Genomic DNA, 14,475 nt, shown 5'->3' on the forward strand with positions numbered 1-14,475 from the left:
ATTTTCATTCTTCTGCTCCAGTTCAGGAGGCACCAAATTATCGGCTCATATTTGCCATTTTGACTGCAATCAGCTCATCAGCAAAATAAGATGACACTTACTTAATAACTTTAGTCGGATTCAACTAACCACATCTGGTAAACCCTGCTGCTAATTCTAAGAAGAAGCAGAGGAAGGAAATGGATGCTGCATGCTCATGTAGTTTGTTTTCAAATTAAAAAGTAAGAAAATGTTGACCATGTGGGAGTATTAAACAGTCTCAGAGACAGATCAGCCACATGCAATTTGTGAAACATGTTCCAGAGACATTTCAAAAAGAGGCAAGAATGTTAACACATCAAATCTCACCACCCATTTTAAAAAAAAGACATGAGGAAGCTGATTACAAACAGAGAGCCCAGTCATCATCATTTTTCTGACATCTGCCTCCTCAAAATCTCCAGTGTTAAAAGCTCCTGACATCCCTCCATCAGTTTGTAAGAGTATGTAAGTGCTAGAAAATGTTTCTCGTCGAGTAGGAAGTTGTAAATCAGGCTAAAACGGCCTTTGAAACTTTTCTTTTTCAGAAAAATGACCATCTTCAGCTAAATAAATACATATATTAAAGTTGTTTCATAAATTTGTATGATTGAATTTGTGCTCATTCATTAATAGTGTAAGGAAGGGTTGCATGACTTAAAACAGTAAAGTTATAAGTCAGGGGTTCTCAAACTTCTTCTGGCATTCATTCTGTAAGTCTCACCTGGTCTTCCACGCCCCCCTTCAGTGGCTCTGCACCGCCCCAGGGGGCCCCTCCCCCACTGTTATAAGTTACGTTTTTATGATTAAAATTTCTTTGTTTCACAGGTACAAAAAGGGGGATAGAACCAAAAACAAATTTAAGAACAAAAAAATAACACTGATATCGAAATCAGACAAACTGTTAGTTATTGGCCAGAATTTCACAATATGAACTTATTTCAAATTCTGCACACGTTACATGAGATGATGTAAATGCGTGTAAAGTGTTAGGACTGATGATTGTCTTTCGTTACCAGAGGATCTCTTTTCGTGTTTCATGTTTAATATACAGGTGTGTGATGTACTCATGCACGATGCTCTCTATAACCTCACCAGAGACTCCATGATGTGCCCCGATGACAAACTTTACCTCTATACAACTGCTGCAGCAAATCCATCCCCGATGACAAACTTTACCTCTATACAACTGCTGCAGCAAATCCATCCCCGATGACAAACTTTACCTTTTCCTCTATACAACTGCTGCAGCAAATCCATGTAGGGCCATCTAATATTTGAAACATAATAAGCACAAAACTATCTAATAAATTAAATTTAGTAGACATCATTTGTAGCTGGTGTTGCTATCTTCATAAACAGATACTCTGAGACTTCAGTAGGAAACAGGAACAGGAAAATTTGAGACATATGATGTGTGTTGTAGTGACACCGCAGCTGAACCACTGAGTCTCCACATGACTGGCACAATGTAAAACCTCAGACAGTGGAAATATTAGCACCAGGGGAAGAAACCTGACTCAAAAACTGTTTTGAGTTTTGGCGATATCAACCATAGTAGTTGTTATATGTCTGCCTTCTCTACAATATAATGAAACTTGATGTTTTGAGCAGTTTCATGTAGGACTATTTTCTAACTATTTTCTTACTTCTGAGGTACAGCTACCAACCAGGGATGTCAACAATCAGTCAATTAAACAATTACGTTTCTACCCTCACTTGAGGGCTGATGTGATGCATACAGCTGAGCTCATTACCATCATCAACACACATTTCATTTTGAAAAGTCAATCTTGTGTTGAGATCAGTGCATTGAGCTATTAATACACCCCTGGAACAGTGCCGTCACACACAAGTCAGGATCACAGCCTCAAATTGGCTCACAAGTCAGTGACACAACCTCTGATTGACTGACAAGTCAGGAACACAACTTCTAATTGGTTGAAAAGTCAGGAACACAGCCTCTGATTGGTCAACAGACTCAACCCAAGACATACTGGGATTGCCAGTGTGTGGCTAACAACAAGAAATCATTTTGACGTGGAAAAATTGATAAAAAACTACAGATAAAGTTAGCGTTCAGTGTCTAATCCATTCATCAAAGAGTAGGCAAAATATCAGTTGACCAGGATTTTCTTTGGTTGACTATAGAGCTGCAACAATTCATTATTAAAGTAATCCCCAACTATTTTGATAATCAATTAATCAGTTTGCATTTTTTCAGAAAAAAGCCAAAATTCTCTGGTCTCGGCTTCTTAAATATAAATATTTTCTGGTTTCTTTACTCCTCTCTGACAGTAAACTGAATATTTTTGGGTGGTGACATTTTTCACCATTCTCTATCAGTTTAAAACAAACGACTATTGATCGGTCAATCAGGAAAATAACTGACCGATTAATTGACTATTAAAATAGTCATTAGTTACAGCCATAGCTGACAACAGCCGTGTCTTTTTATGGAAACTTTGAGAACCACAAGCTAACTGCCATCTTGTACTATTATACTGGAGAAAAGACAGACATCTCAACAGCTGATATCTACCCTGCAGCTCACATCAAAACTACATAGATGGATAAATAGCACTACAGGTAAGAGGTAAAATGTGTATTTTTGATTTTGGGGTGAACTGTCCCTTTAAGATTGAAAGTTTAGAGGAGAAGGTACTTAAAAGGCCTTAATTATTATAATGACACACTGAGGAAAAAACTTTTGGATCAGCTGTTACATATTTTCATGAAGTTTAAGACTCATTATAACAGAAATAAATGCGTATTAACACAGAAAAATTAGCAAAGTGACAACATTAGGCCGAGTAATGTAAGCTAGTTCTGTTGACAGTAATGTAAGCTGATATTAATGGTGTTTAAGGGACAGACGCCCTGTTGTTAAGTTTAGACATCAGCTCTAACTACATCTTCATCATCTTCTTCATCATCTACTCTGTCTTACTTCTGGTTGTTGGAAGGTTTGAAGAAGTCCACGGAGAAGCCGAAGTAGCTGCCCTCTGGTCCGGAGTACACGGACGGTTTGTCCACGTCCAGGTTGAAGGAGCCGCAGCGGCGAACCAGGACCAGAACCAGGACCGGGACGAGGAGAGCCAGAGCCGGACGTCCTCCTGCCATGGCTGCCGCGGACAGAGACCTCCTCCCTCCTGCTGGAAACACGGATGAAGATGAAGCTGCGGTCTGAATCCACCCACAGAGTCCCCACACACTGATTCACCACCGAAAGTCTGCTAACAGGAGCTCCGCTGTCCCACAACCGTGAACACAACGCGTCGTCATGTAACGTTCAGTCTTTAATAAACCGGTTTGAACCGGAGCCGTGAAAGGACCGAGCGGAGAGCCTGATTCTGTCCGGTCCGGTCGTTAGCTTGTTTTAGCTGATAAAAGCAGCAGAAACACGGGAACAGTCCGGGAGAGGCCGTCACTGTGTGTGTGTGTGTGTGTGTGTGTCATCGCTTGTTCCAACCAGCTGCCGCTACGTCAAAGCCTATGACGTCCGGTTTACTCCTTTCAAAATAAAAGCATCCTTGTGTAGACAGGAGTGGTGTCCACATGAGCAAACAGCAAAAACATTTTTCCACCCATGTGTTTTAGCCTCACAGCGAGAGTTTGTGCTCTATAATTGTTAACAAACCTACAGTGGTCATTTTACAGTCATTCCAATAGGTTCAGAGTCAGTACAATCCATGTGAACTTTTTTTCTTTCACACAGCATAAGCTGGACTTTCAGGAATGCCCAGACACAGTTTACAGTCCCATAGTGAACCTGTTCTTTAGTTATACACACTAACAAGAATGCAGCAGACAGATAAGTCTAATTCTCACTCCATATACATCATGTAATTGGGCTCTTGCATTAATAGTAGGATGGCCGGTCCTTTCTGTTTTCAGTGTTGTGTGTATAGTCCTGTTATAGTATTTCTGTACAGATGTGTGCACATGATTTTACAAATCACTCAACAATGCATTCAAATACATCAATCAACCGTTTTTTAACAGAAATTAATCTCAATACTTTTTAAAAGACAGTCCATATCATACTTTTATTATGAAGGACAAATCTGTTTCCTGTGTTTTCCAGTGTGGCTGCGCTCAACTTGATGCAGCAGAGTCTTGATTCACAACAGGAAGTTCATTCCGCTCCATCAGACAGACACACTTCTGCAAGACAGTCTGTCTGGCGTCGCCAAAATAGGGACATTTTATTTTGAAGGGCGGGGAGGGGGATTTTTTTTTTTTTTTTTTTTCTGTTTTTCATGTTGATTTTCCTACAAAGTTTTTCTGCTGTCATAAACTCATGATGATCACCTGTGTGTTTGAACAAGAGTGCTGGTATAGTGATAATAACGACACGCCCCCCAGTTTGGAGAAGCAGCAGGAGTACCAGTGTAGGAAGCTGAGTGACATCCAGCTGTGGACAGGGCCAGCAGCAATCCATGTTTTAGACACCTAAAAATCAATCTCAGTGTTTGCTACATTTAGAATATTTTAATATTTTATATTTACCTTGCTGCTCAACAGCCTTTTCTGCTGGAAAACCACTGTATATAAGCCAAATATCACTTTTTCCAAAGCAACCTGACTCTTTTTGCAGAAACAGTAATCTTATCTTACAAAACACAGGAGTTGTTCGTCTACCGCTGCCTCCATCTGTTAGTTTGTTTGTGTTATTGTGTGACATAAGTGATTCTGAACTAACCCTTTAAAACATGCTAACAGATCGAGACTGTGGTCTTGATAAAATGTTTTTGCCAAAGGACTTTGGTTACTTTGGAGAGAGGGATTCAATAGCATAGCAGTGGATTCCCATCAGAAAGGGCTGTCTGAGGCTTGAAGGTAAAGCAGAGAAAATATTCTAAAAATATCATACACTTAAACTTGATTTTTTTTATGGGGTTAAAATTAGGGTTGTGCACGATTAGCATAGATGTATTATAATAAATGAAATGAGATACAGCATGCAAAGATGGCACCCATTCAGACCAGTAACAATTGCTTATCAGGCACAAAAGCCAAGATATTTTTCCATCTTTCAGGTTTGCTTCCTCTTTATACAGCCCTCTGAATATGCACAGTAGTGTTTCTCCTGCTCGCCCCATTTTTTTAAGGTTATTTTCTGGGGCATTTTTGCCTTTATTTGATAGTGACAGCTGAGGATATGACAGGGGGTAGAGGAAGAGGGGATGACATGCAGCAAATGGGTCGACCTGGAGTTGACCTGGAGTCGACCCGGCAGCTGCTACAGAGGACCGACAGCCTCCATACATGAGGCGCACACTCAACCAGCTGAGCTCCAGGGCGTGGCCCCAGCCCATAGGTTTTACACTGTGATGATGATACAGATTTTTAAATCTTTTTTCTCTGCTCAAGGGAGGTTTTACTGATATCAAACCTCCATGGATCCAAAACTCCTAATAGAAAGAGTCAGAACCAACCTTTTTGCATTTCGTCATCAGTCAACAGGAAATTTTCGCTGCGATATCGCAGGTGACCACTGGGTTAAATTGCCGGCAAGGCTGAGTGGCATCGTCCTGTCTAGTTTCATATATTACATCTAAGGTGATGGTCAACTAAACTAGTGTTTCTGAAATTTTTTACAGCACGTACCACCTCAGAAAATATTAGGCTCTCCATGTACCACCATCATGACCAACATTACAATACGTAAACACAAATAAATATAATATATAAATAAATATAAATATCAGCTGCAGTGGAATCTACTGGGAAAGTGGTTCTTACATGAAACTGCTCACAAGGTCTGTGGATTATCAGCACTGACTGGATGAAAAATGCTGCTTTTCCCTTTAATGCAACTTTCGCTGTCACACGTCTAAAAAGTAAAGTTTGGCAGTCTTACAGAGACATAACCTTGTCTACACACAAACGTTGTACAGTACATAAGACTCTTACACAAATAACTTTGGTAATGCATCCAGTTCACAGTGAGTTATAACTGTTGTCTTTAAATCCACAGCAGTTGTGTGTGTGTGTGTGTGTGTGTGTGTGTGTGTGTGTGTGTGTGTGTGTGTGTGTGTGTGTGTGTGTACAGCAACAGCTCAGATTCAGATGCACACCCAGTGAGTGAGCTGAGGGCTTTTCGTCTTATTTGGCCATGAGCTGCTCTGAATCACCGCTACAATGAAGTTTGCGCTCAAGAATGTGTGGCAGAACTCCCATGAGATTCACAGGAGGGGGGAGGTTGTGTGTGTGTGTGTGTGTGTGTGTGTGTGTGTGTGTGTGTGTGTGTCTGTGTGTGTGGGAAGTGAATACATGCAGTATGAGGCACAGACATGTAGATGCTGTTAGCCATCAAAATAAACATGTAGGCCTGGTTTGCATGTCATGATTAAGTTGCATGTCTGTGTGTGTGTCTGTGTGTGTGTGTGTGTGTGTGTGTGTGTGTGTGTGTGTGTGTGTGTGTGTTACAGGAAGAAAAAGAACATGAGAGAGCATGCTTGTGTATTTGTGTAAGAGAGATGGTGTAATGGACATTGTGTAAGGCTTAGCTATGCAGATTACGTACCATGTAGAGCACAGATGCATAGCCTATTTTCCACGCCATGTAAACCCCAGTGATGTGTGTGTGTGTGTGTGTGTGTGTGTGTGTGTGTGTGTGTGTGTGTGTGTGTGTGTGTGTGTGTGTTTCTTGGCAGAAATGGCACTTTTTCATTGTACAGATTGAAGACCTAAGTCTTGGCTGCCTCCAAATAAACGTGAAACATAAACAGCAGATGTTAAATAGAGACGTTAAGTGTTTTATGAGTTTTTACTTACATTTACCTTCACATCACTGGTTTCAGGCGTGTGGGAACAATTTAATTTCGCCTAAACTAGTCACTAAACCATTTGTCAGTGAGAAAAAACTAAGTCAAACACATTTTCACGTTTTTGTTAGATACTAACATTAAACTCCATTCAGGAGCTGCTCTTCACTGGATAATGAGCATAATAGGTGGTGCACCTGTGTCTGCATTGTGCTGGTTACAAATGAAGGTACCATGAGAGCTGGACCTCTTTGTCATTCATCTCCATTTAGTCTAACAAATACTAAAGCAGAAAAATATGAAGCAGCAAAAGGGAACAATCCTGTATTCATGTGATGTCAGAATAATTGGAAAAATGAGTTTCCAACTGTGAAAATTAAAGTTAACATCCCTTAAGTCTGAACAACAACTCGCCAAGCTGTTGACATCATATACAAAGAAACATGTCGGATGATGTAAGAAACTTTTTATTAATTTATTTATTGCACAGAACAGGGTTCTTATGGGTGCTGAAAATCCTTGAAAATCCTTGAATTTTAATGGGATTTGTAGAAGGTTTGAAAAGTGCTTGGAGTTTTGGACAAAGTGCTTGAAACTGGTTGAAACTGTAACTGCATTAGTTTCACAATAAACCACTTTGTGACTGAATGGTTCACTTTTCCAGATTGATTGCTTTTGCACAAATTGAAGATGACTCTCCACTAAGGCCTCGCTTGTCACTCTGTGGCTTCACTCAGTGAGTTCAGGTTATTTGTCCATTGATTGATTGTTTATTGGCTCAGTCAGGTTATACAGACCAACAAGTCTGCTTACAGACAGGTGACACATTTTGAAACATGAAACATGAAATTTTCCTCACATTTTTTTTTTGCCTTTCTGTAGAATTAAATCATGAAACATAATTTTGGTCGTTTATAGCACAATGACATCAGATTAAATGTGATGAGGAAATGACATGGGCCTAATCATTTTTATAATATGTATAAAACATGTCTTAATATTATGTAATACCTGCCACATTTATAAAGAGCAGGAAATGCTGCTTGAAATGTGCTTAAATATGACTTTGGAAACAATGTCAGGCTGTAATGTAAGTTAGTTTCAGTCCATGTAAAGTAACCTGGATTAGTTAGAAAAATGATTTATTAGAGATATTTTAGTGGTTTTAGGCAAAGCACTGGTGCAGAAACAACCCATGGGGCAAAATCAGTTTGTGATACAAACCTTCAAAGTCCATGTTGTTTCAACATTACAGCTTAAACACTCATGAACACACCTTAGCCTGAAGAACAACTTCTCAAGTCAGGAAAAGGAACCACCTGAGGAGCATGTGAATGAAGTATTGTATTGTGGAGACCACAGAAGAAGAGATAGAGGAAGTAAGGCTTTGAACTTCAATCTTGCAGATACAAATGTGAAGTGTGGTTTTTAACAAGATGCTCAATGGAACTTCATGTTGGGACTACAGCACACACACACACACACACCAGCAGCACTGAATTATCAGACATGATTTCAATGGTGTTGCTGCTACCTAGTGGTAAGACAGGAGACTGCAGTCCACCACAAGAAGGAACCATTTACCAGCAGAATAAACACAAATAACTCCTTTGTTTTCACTCATGTACGGTGAATATTTCAAGACACAATTTCTCAGACAGAGTAAAATGGGGTAAAATGGATAGAAGCTTACAAAAATGCACCAGGAGAAGATTTAAGTGAAGAATAATGAAGACGGAGAATCATAAATATTTTTTTAGAGAATATAAATGAGTGGTCCGTAATTAGGTCTCAGTTCTTGTTTTTTATTTGGGTCATTGTACACAGAGCGATGCAACAGCATGGCAGGCTGTAAACTTTAAAAAAGTCTCTAAATTACCACAAACCACAAAACTAACTGTGATGGAAGCAGAGAAGAGTGATAGAAACTGTCAGGCTCTTCATCAGCAGCTGATGCTTGCTTGTTTGCCTCTGACAGGCTCAGATTTGTATTCTAAGGTTGCGTCAGAAATGCTTCGAGTGGTTAGTCAAAACTTTGATCACCTTTTCTCTCGTGGGCTCACTGCAATTTGTGTGCAAACTGATTAAAGGATGACACCATCTACCTGGACCAGCCAACTGACGTCTCCCACCTGGACCAGGGAAACTTCAGTAACAATGTGCCCTACAAGCTCATTTCAAACTCAGAGATGTAGGCCTCAGCAGCGGCCTGTGTGACTGGATCCTGAACTTCCTGACAGGCAGGCCCCATGCTGTATGAATATAGGCAGTGCCACATCCTGTACTCACACTCTCAACACTGTCATCCCTCAGGGGGCTGCATACCCAACCCCCTTCTACACTCCATGTTCAGCCACAGCTCCAACACAGTCATCAAGTTTGCTGATGATACAACAGTCAGTTACTTGTTTTGAGTGTGTAGGTCAGGTGGTTTAAATCCTGTGGAAGGCTACAGCCATTCTATATTGTTCTTAAATTATCTAAGAAGATTCATACCATCCATTTTACCAATACCATAGCGGCAAGGCCAGTCATGTGTGCTTTTAAAGTGCAACCTATATTCAAACACAGTGGTGACTTCAGATTAAATTCACTGCCATAATTCACTACCATATAAATATATATATGAATATGTATGTATGTATACATGTGTGTGTGTGTCTATATATATATGTATCTATCTATCTATCTATCTATCTATCTATCTATCTATCTATCTATCTATCTATCTATCTCTCTCTCTCTCTCTCTATATATATATATATATATATATATATATATATATATATAGATGTATGTATATATATGTATATATATATATATATATTTCCTCTTTCTTGTCACTTCAGAAGCTGGTCCTCCACTGAGGATGGCAATGTTGGTTGACAGCTTGTTCATCCTCCAATTTAGTCCAGACTCTAATATCTCAGCAACTACTGAATGGATTTCCACAAAAGTTTGTGCCGCCATTTGGCAGCAGGACACATTTTTTGTATCATCAAAAGTCTAAAAATGGCTCCTCTGATTTGGGGCAGATTCAGTCCATAAACTAGAGGGTTATTGATGGGAGGAATGATCAAATACTCTAATGATAAAACAATTGTGATGACTGGATTAATATTATCGGCTTCAAATCGAGTCAGTGAGCGCTCACAGAAGAGAGAGACTGAATAGGTCACAAATGTCACTACATGAGGCAGGCAGGTCTGTAACGCCTTTCCTCTGATTTCAGACGAACCTCTCCTGCAAACAAGCAGAATCCGTAGATAGGTGTACAGGACAAAGAAGTTATGAAGTTAGTAACATAGTAAAGAAGTTATATGTTATGAACTAAACTAAAGTCCTGCAATGCATCCAAAAAATCTTACAGAATAACCGAGAAAAGAGTCTGTGTCAGTTCATGCAAATAAGATCTTAGGGAGACCTACGTTGATCTCAACCAAACTGAGACAGTTGCAGATCTTTTATCCTGTTTTGCTGCCACGTGTACAAACTCTCATGTGTTTTTTCCCCTGCTTGTGAACATGGAAACACAGGACTAAATGAACCATAAACAATAGATACCAACACATTTGGCTACACTCAAATTTGTTTAATTTGGTTTGATAATAATAATAATAATAATAATAATAATAATAATAATAATAATAATAATAATAATAATTAAAGCTGCAAGCAGCATTGAACCACGCCACTTGGGGGGGCGGCAGCCGCAGCCTCATGGCAGGATTCAACCCAGGTGAAGAGGCTCTTGATTGTCATGGCCTTCGGACATTGCTTTACAGAAGTCTGTCACTGCCTGTCATCACTAGGTGGCGCTATGACTCTGTTTCCTGATTGTCATGTCTTGTGTTCAGACTGGGACTTTTATGACACCTGTGAAGTTTGGTGCAGATTGAAGCATGTACACCCAAGTTATAGCAATTTCATGTTTCATGGTGAGACATCAAACTTGACGCCATGTCACGGCTACACCCTTTAACACTGACCAAATCTTTTAATAACTTTTAATGTTCAATGTTCAGAGTATCTGAGTATTTCAGTAAAAAGAGTGCAGAACGTAAAGCAGTAATGAATTGTCACATAAATGTTCAACAGCTGTGTAGTTAAAACATCTAAGTCCACATCACTGTTGTGTGAAAAACTATATACAATGAATATTAAAGTCCTGTGATCTGTCCAAAGAAGTTAAAGAATCACTGACAAACAGTCTGTATCAGTTCCAACGTTGATCTCATCCAAAGTGAGACAGCATTTGATCGTTCATCCTGTTTTGTTGCCACGTGTACAAACTGCATGTGTGAACATGACAACATAGGATCAGGTGCACTGTAAGCTAGAAATACATACATATTTGTTTGTGATAAATGTATGATAAATGTACGGACCACCAGACTGGCAGAGCACTTCTGGCAGGTGGGCATGAGGATGACCTGGAGGCCTACAAAGGCAAATCTTCTTTGGAGGCCAGCAACAAGGCTGCAGGCTTGAGTAATCTTCTGGCTTCTGCAGAACAGGATTTGAGCCTAGCAGCAGGGGAGCCGAACAGGAGACCAGCAAAAGGTCTGCAAGGCTGGAATTGGTCAATGGGGCCGCAAAGATGGAGGCCAGGAACAGCTCAGGAAGGCTGGAGATTGCAAACTGGGAGTCTGGCAGGTGAGCTAGGGAAGCCAGGGAAACTAGAGGCTGTTGCAGTACATGAAGTGAGGACCAATGCAGCTCAGGAGGAACAGAAGGTGACTGCAGCATGAGAACTAAAGACTACTGCAAGTCAGGATCAGTGGACTTCTGCAGCACAAGCTCAGGGGACTGGAAAAAAAAACTTGAGATGGCTGCAGCCCAACTTGAACAGGAGTTTGAGATGAATGTGGCCCAATCAGAGTAGGAACTGGAGAGACGAAGACAGACTCAGTAACAGATGTGGTGTCAGCAACATCAGGGACTGGAGAGACATTGGTGAGATACTGGTAAGCAAAACCTCTGTGTTCCTGGACGACTGAGGCTTTGGAATGGTAGAAAGTTGAGGCTGACGTTTCCCAGAAGATGGGTCTGGGGCAAGATCAGGCAGGAAACTGGCCGTTTTGTTGCTACACAAATTGCCATCAAATTGCAGGGGCAAGCAGTCTTAGTATTGTCTGGCTCAAGAGCAAGGTGTAGCAGAAAGGAGACCAGGGACCTGGACAATATGTGCATATGTAGATCTGATTTTGAGGACCTCAGAGCAGACAAAGTCGTGGAAACCCCCTGTGATTTCTGGTGTCCCTCAGGTACCCAGGTTGGTAACCAAAGGCTTAAAGCTTCATTGTTTGATGTACTTGGCAGTTAAGTTTTAAATTTTGGCAGCAGGACACATTTTTGATGATCTTCAGATATTTAAAAATGGCTCCCTTGATTTGAGGGAGACTGAGGCCATAAACTACAGGGTTATTGATGGGAGGAAGGATCACATATTCTAAAGACAGAACAATTGCCATGACTGGATTCATTTTCAGAGCCTCAAATCGATTCAGTAAAAACTCACAGAGGAGGGAAAACAAATAAATCACAAACGTCACAATGTGAGGCAGGCAGGTCTGTAATGCCTTTCCTCTGAATTCAGATGAGCTTCTTTTGCAAACAAGCAGAATCCGTAGATAGGTGTACAGGACAAAGAACAGGGGGAAGAAGCTTGCAGTCAAAGAAATAACCTGACCTGCTATGTTGTTCAAAGTTGTGTCCACACAGGAGAGCTGAACCACAAACCAGTTAGTACAAAAAAGCTTGTGCAGTTTGTTTCCACACAAAGGCAAACGGCTGGATAGATAAATGCAGAAGCCAATCGCAAATGTAGGACAGAGCCAAGCAAAAATCAAAAGCTGTCGGACCATCTTAAAGGTCATTTTACTGTGATAGTGTAAAGGTTGGAAGATAGCAACCAATCGATCATAGGCCATGACAGTGAGCAGAGTTAGCTCATGTCCTACATAGGTGTAAATAACATATATCTGTAAGAAACAATATGGACGTGAGATCAAATGAGTGTCAGACAGAATGTCCATCAGAAACCTGGGGAAGAAGCCGGCTGAGCCGTACAGAGAGTTAAAAGACAGACAGCAGATAAACATGTACATGGGCTGATGCAGAGACTTCTCCAGACACACTGCCAGAATAATGACAAGGTTAGCAGAGACTATAGTCATGTAGATCAACAGACACAGACTGAAGAACAGATATCTGAGGGACCCATAATCTGTGAACAGAGTCAACTGAAAATAAGCAGGATTCAGGCTGTTGTTGGTCTCCATGTCTGTAAAAAAAACAGACTGAATAAAGGATAAAATGGAGCAAGAAGTAAAAATGTCTGAGTTAAAATTCAAAATCCAACATGTATTTCAACAAGACAAAGAAGATTAGTGTGTATTCATCGACAGTGTGCTTCATAAGCTGCATTTCTCTGGAATTCATGCCTGACAAACATCAGTATGAAAAAACAAATTCAAATCATAAGTGGAAAAATGTCAGAACATTGACTCAATTCACAACCAGTTCAATATTTCTCATTCCAATAGTTCTAAGGAGTACTTTAGTAAAAAGACTGCAGAACATAGAGCAGTTATGAACACTCACTTAAGAGACATTCAACATCCAGTTCATACATGCTCAATTCCACAACTGATAAACTTCACTCCTAAATCAGTCGGAAATCAGCCACTAAACACTGTTATGAACTAAACTAAAGTCCTGCAATGCATCCAAAAAATCTTACAGAATAACTGAGAAAAGAGTCTGTGTCAGTTCATGCAAATAAGATCTTAGGGAGACCTACGTTGATCTCAACCAAACTGAGACATTTGCTGATCTTTTATCCTGTTTTGCTGCCACGTGTACAAACTCTCATGTGTTTTTTCCCCTGCTTGTGAACATGGAAACACAGGACTAAATGAACCATAAACAATAGATACCAACACATTTGGCTACACTAAAATTTGTTTAATTTGGTTTGATAATAATAATAATAATAATAATCATAATCATAATAATTAAAGCTGCAAGCAGCATTGAACCACGCCACTTGGGGGGGCGGCAGCCGCAGCCTCATGGCAGAATTCAACCCAGGTGAAGAGGCTCTTGATTGTCATGGCCTTCGGACATTGCCTTACAGAAGTCTGTCACTGCCTGTCATCACTAGGTGGCGCTATGACTCTGTTTCCTGATTGTCATGTCTTGTGTTCAGACTGGGACTTTTATGACACCTGTGAAGTTTGGTGCAGATTGAAGCATGTACACCCAAGTTATAGCAATTTCATGTTTCATGGTGAGACATCAAACTTGACGCCATGTCACGGCTACACCGTTTAACGCTGACCAAATCTTTTAATAACTTTTAATGTTCAATGTTCAGAGTATCTGAGTATTTCAGTAAAAAGAGTGCAGAACGTAAAGCTGTAATGAATTGTCACATAAATGTTCAACAGCTGTGAAATTAAAACATCTAAGTCCACATCACTGTTGTGTGAAAAACTATATACAATGAATATTAAAGTCCTGTGATCTGTCCAAGGAAGTTAAAGAATCACTGACAAACAGTCTGTATCAGTTCCAACATTGATCTCATCCAAAGTGAGACAGCGTTTGATCATTTATCCTGTTTTGTTGCCACGTGTACAAACTGCATGTGTGAACATGACAACATAGGATCATGTGC

At 40.2% G+C, this 14,475-nt stretch overlaps 2 protein-coding genes across 2 annotated transcripts in view; both read right to left on the reverse strand.

The window, feature by feature from the left end:
- Nucleotides 1-3,466, reverse strand: part of itgav (integrin, alpha V) — a 43,160-nt gene extending 39,694 nt beyond the window's left edge. Inside the window, exon 1 of the mRNA XM_084725489.1 lies at nucleotides 2,969-3,466. Coding sequence (XP_084581615.1) covers nucleotides 2,969-3,141 — 173 coding nt within the window. The 5' untranslated portion in view covers nucleotides 3,142-3,466. The remainder of the gene's footprint in view (nucleotides 1-2,968) is intronic.
- Nucleotides 3,467-9,724: 6,258 nt separating this feature from the next.
- Nucleotides 9,725-13,075, reverse strand: LOC146323277 (olfactory receptor 6N1-like). Its single transcript, XM_084723912.1, has 2 exons — nucleotides 12,397-13,075; nucleotides 9,725-10,029 (listed from the first exon to the last, which is right to left on the reverse strand). Exons 1-2 carry the CDS (start codon nucleotides 13,073-13,075, stop codon nucleotides 9,725-9,727), a joined length of 984 nt encoding a protein of 327 aa, XP_084580038.1.
- Nucleotides 13,076-14,475: the final 1,400 nt, after the last annotated feature.

The sequence above is a fragment of the Lutjanus erythropterus genome, chromosome 8 (assembly GCF_056507025.1).
Source record: "Lutjanus erythropterus isolate fLutEry1 chromosome 8, fLutEry1.hap2, whole genome shotgun sequence".
NCBI lineage: Eukaryota > Metazoa > Chordata > Actinopteri > Lutjaniformes > Lutjanidae > Lutjanus > Lutjanus erythropterus.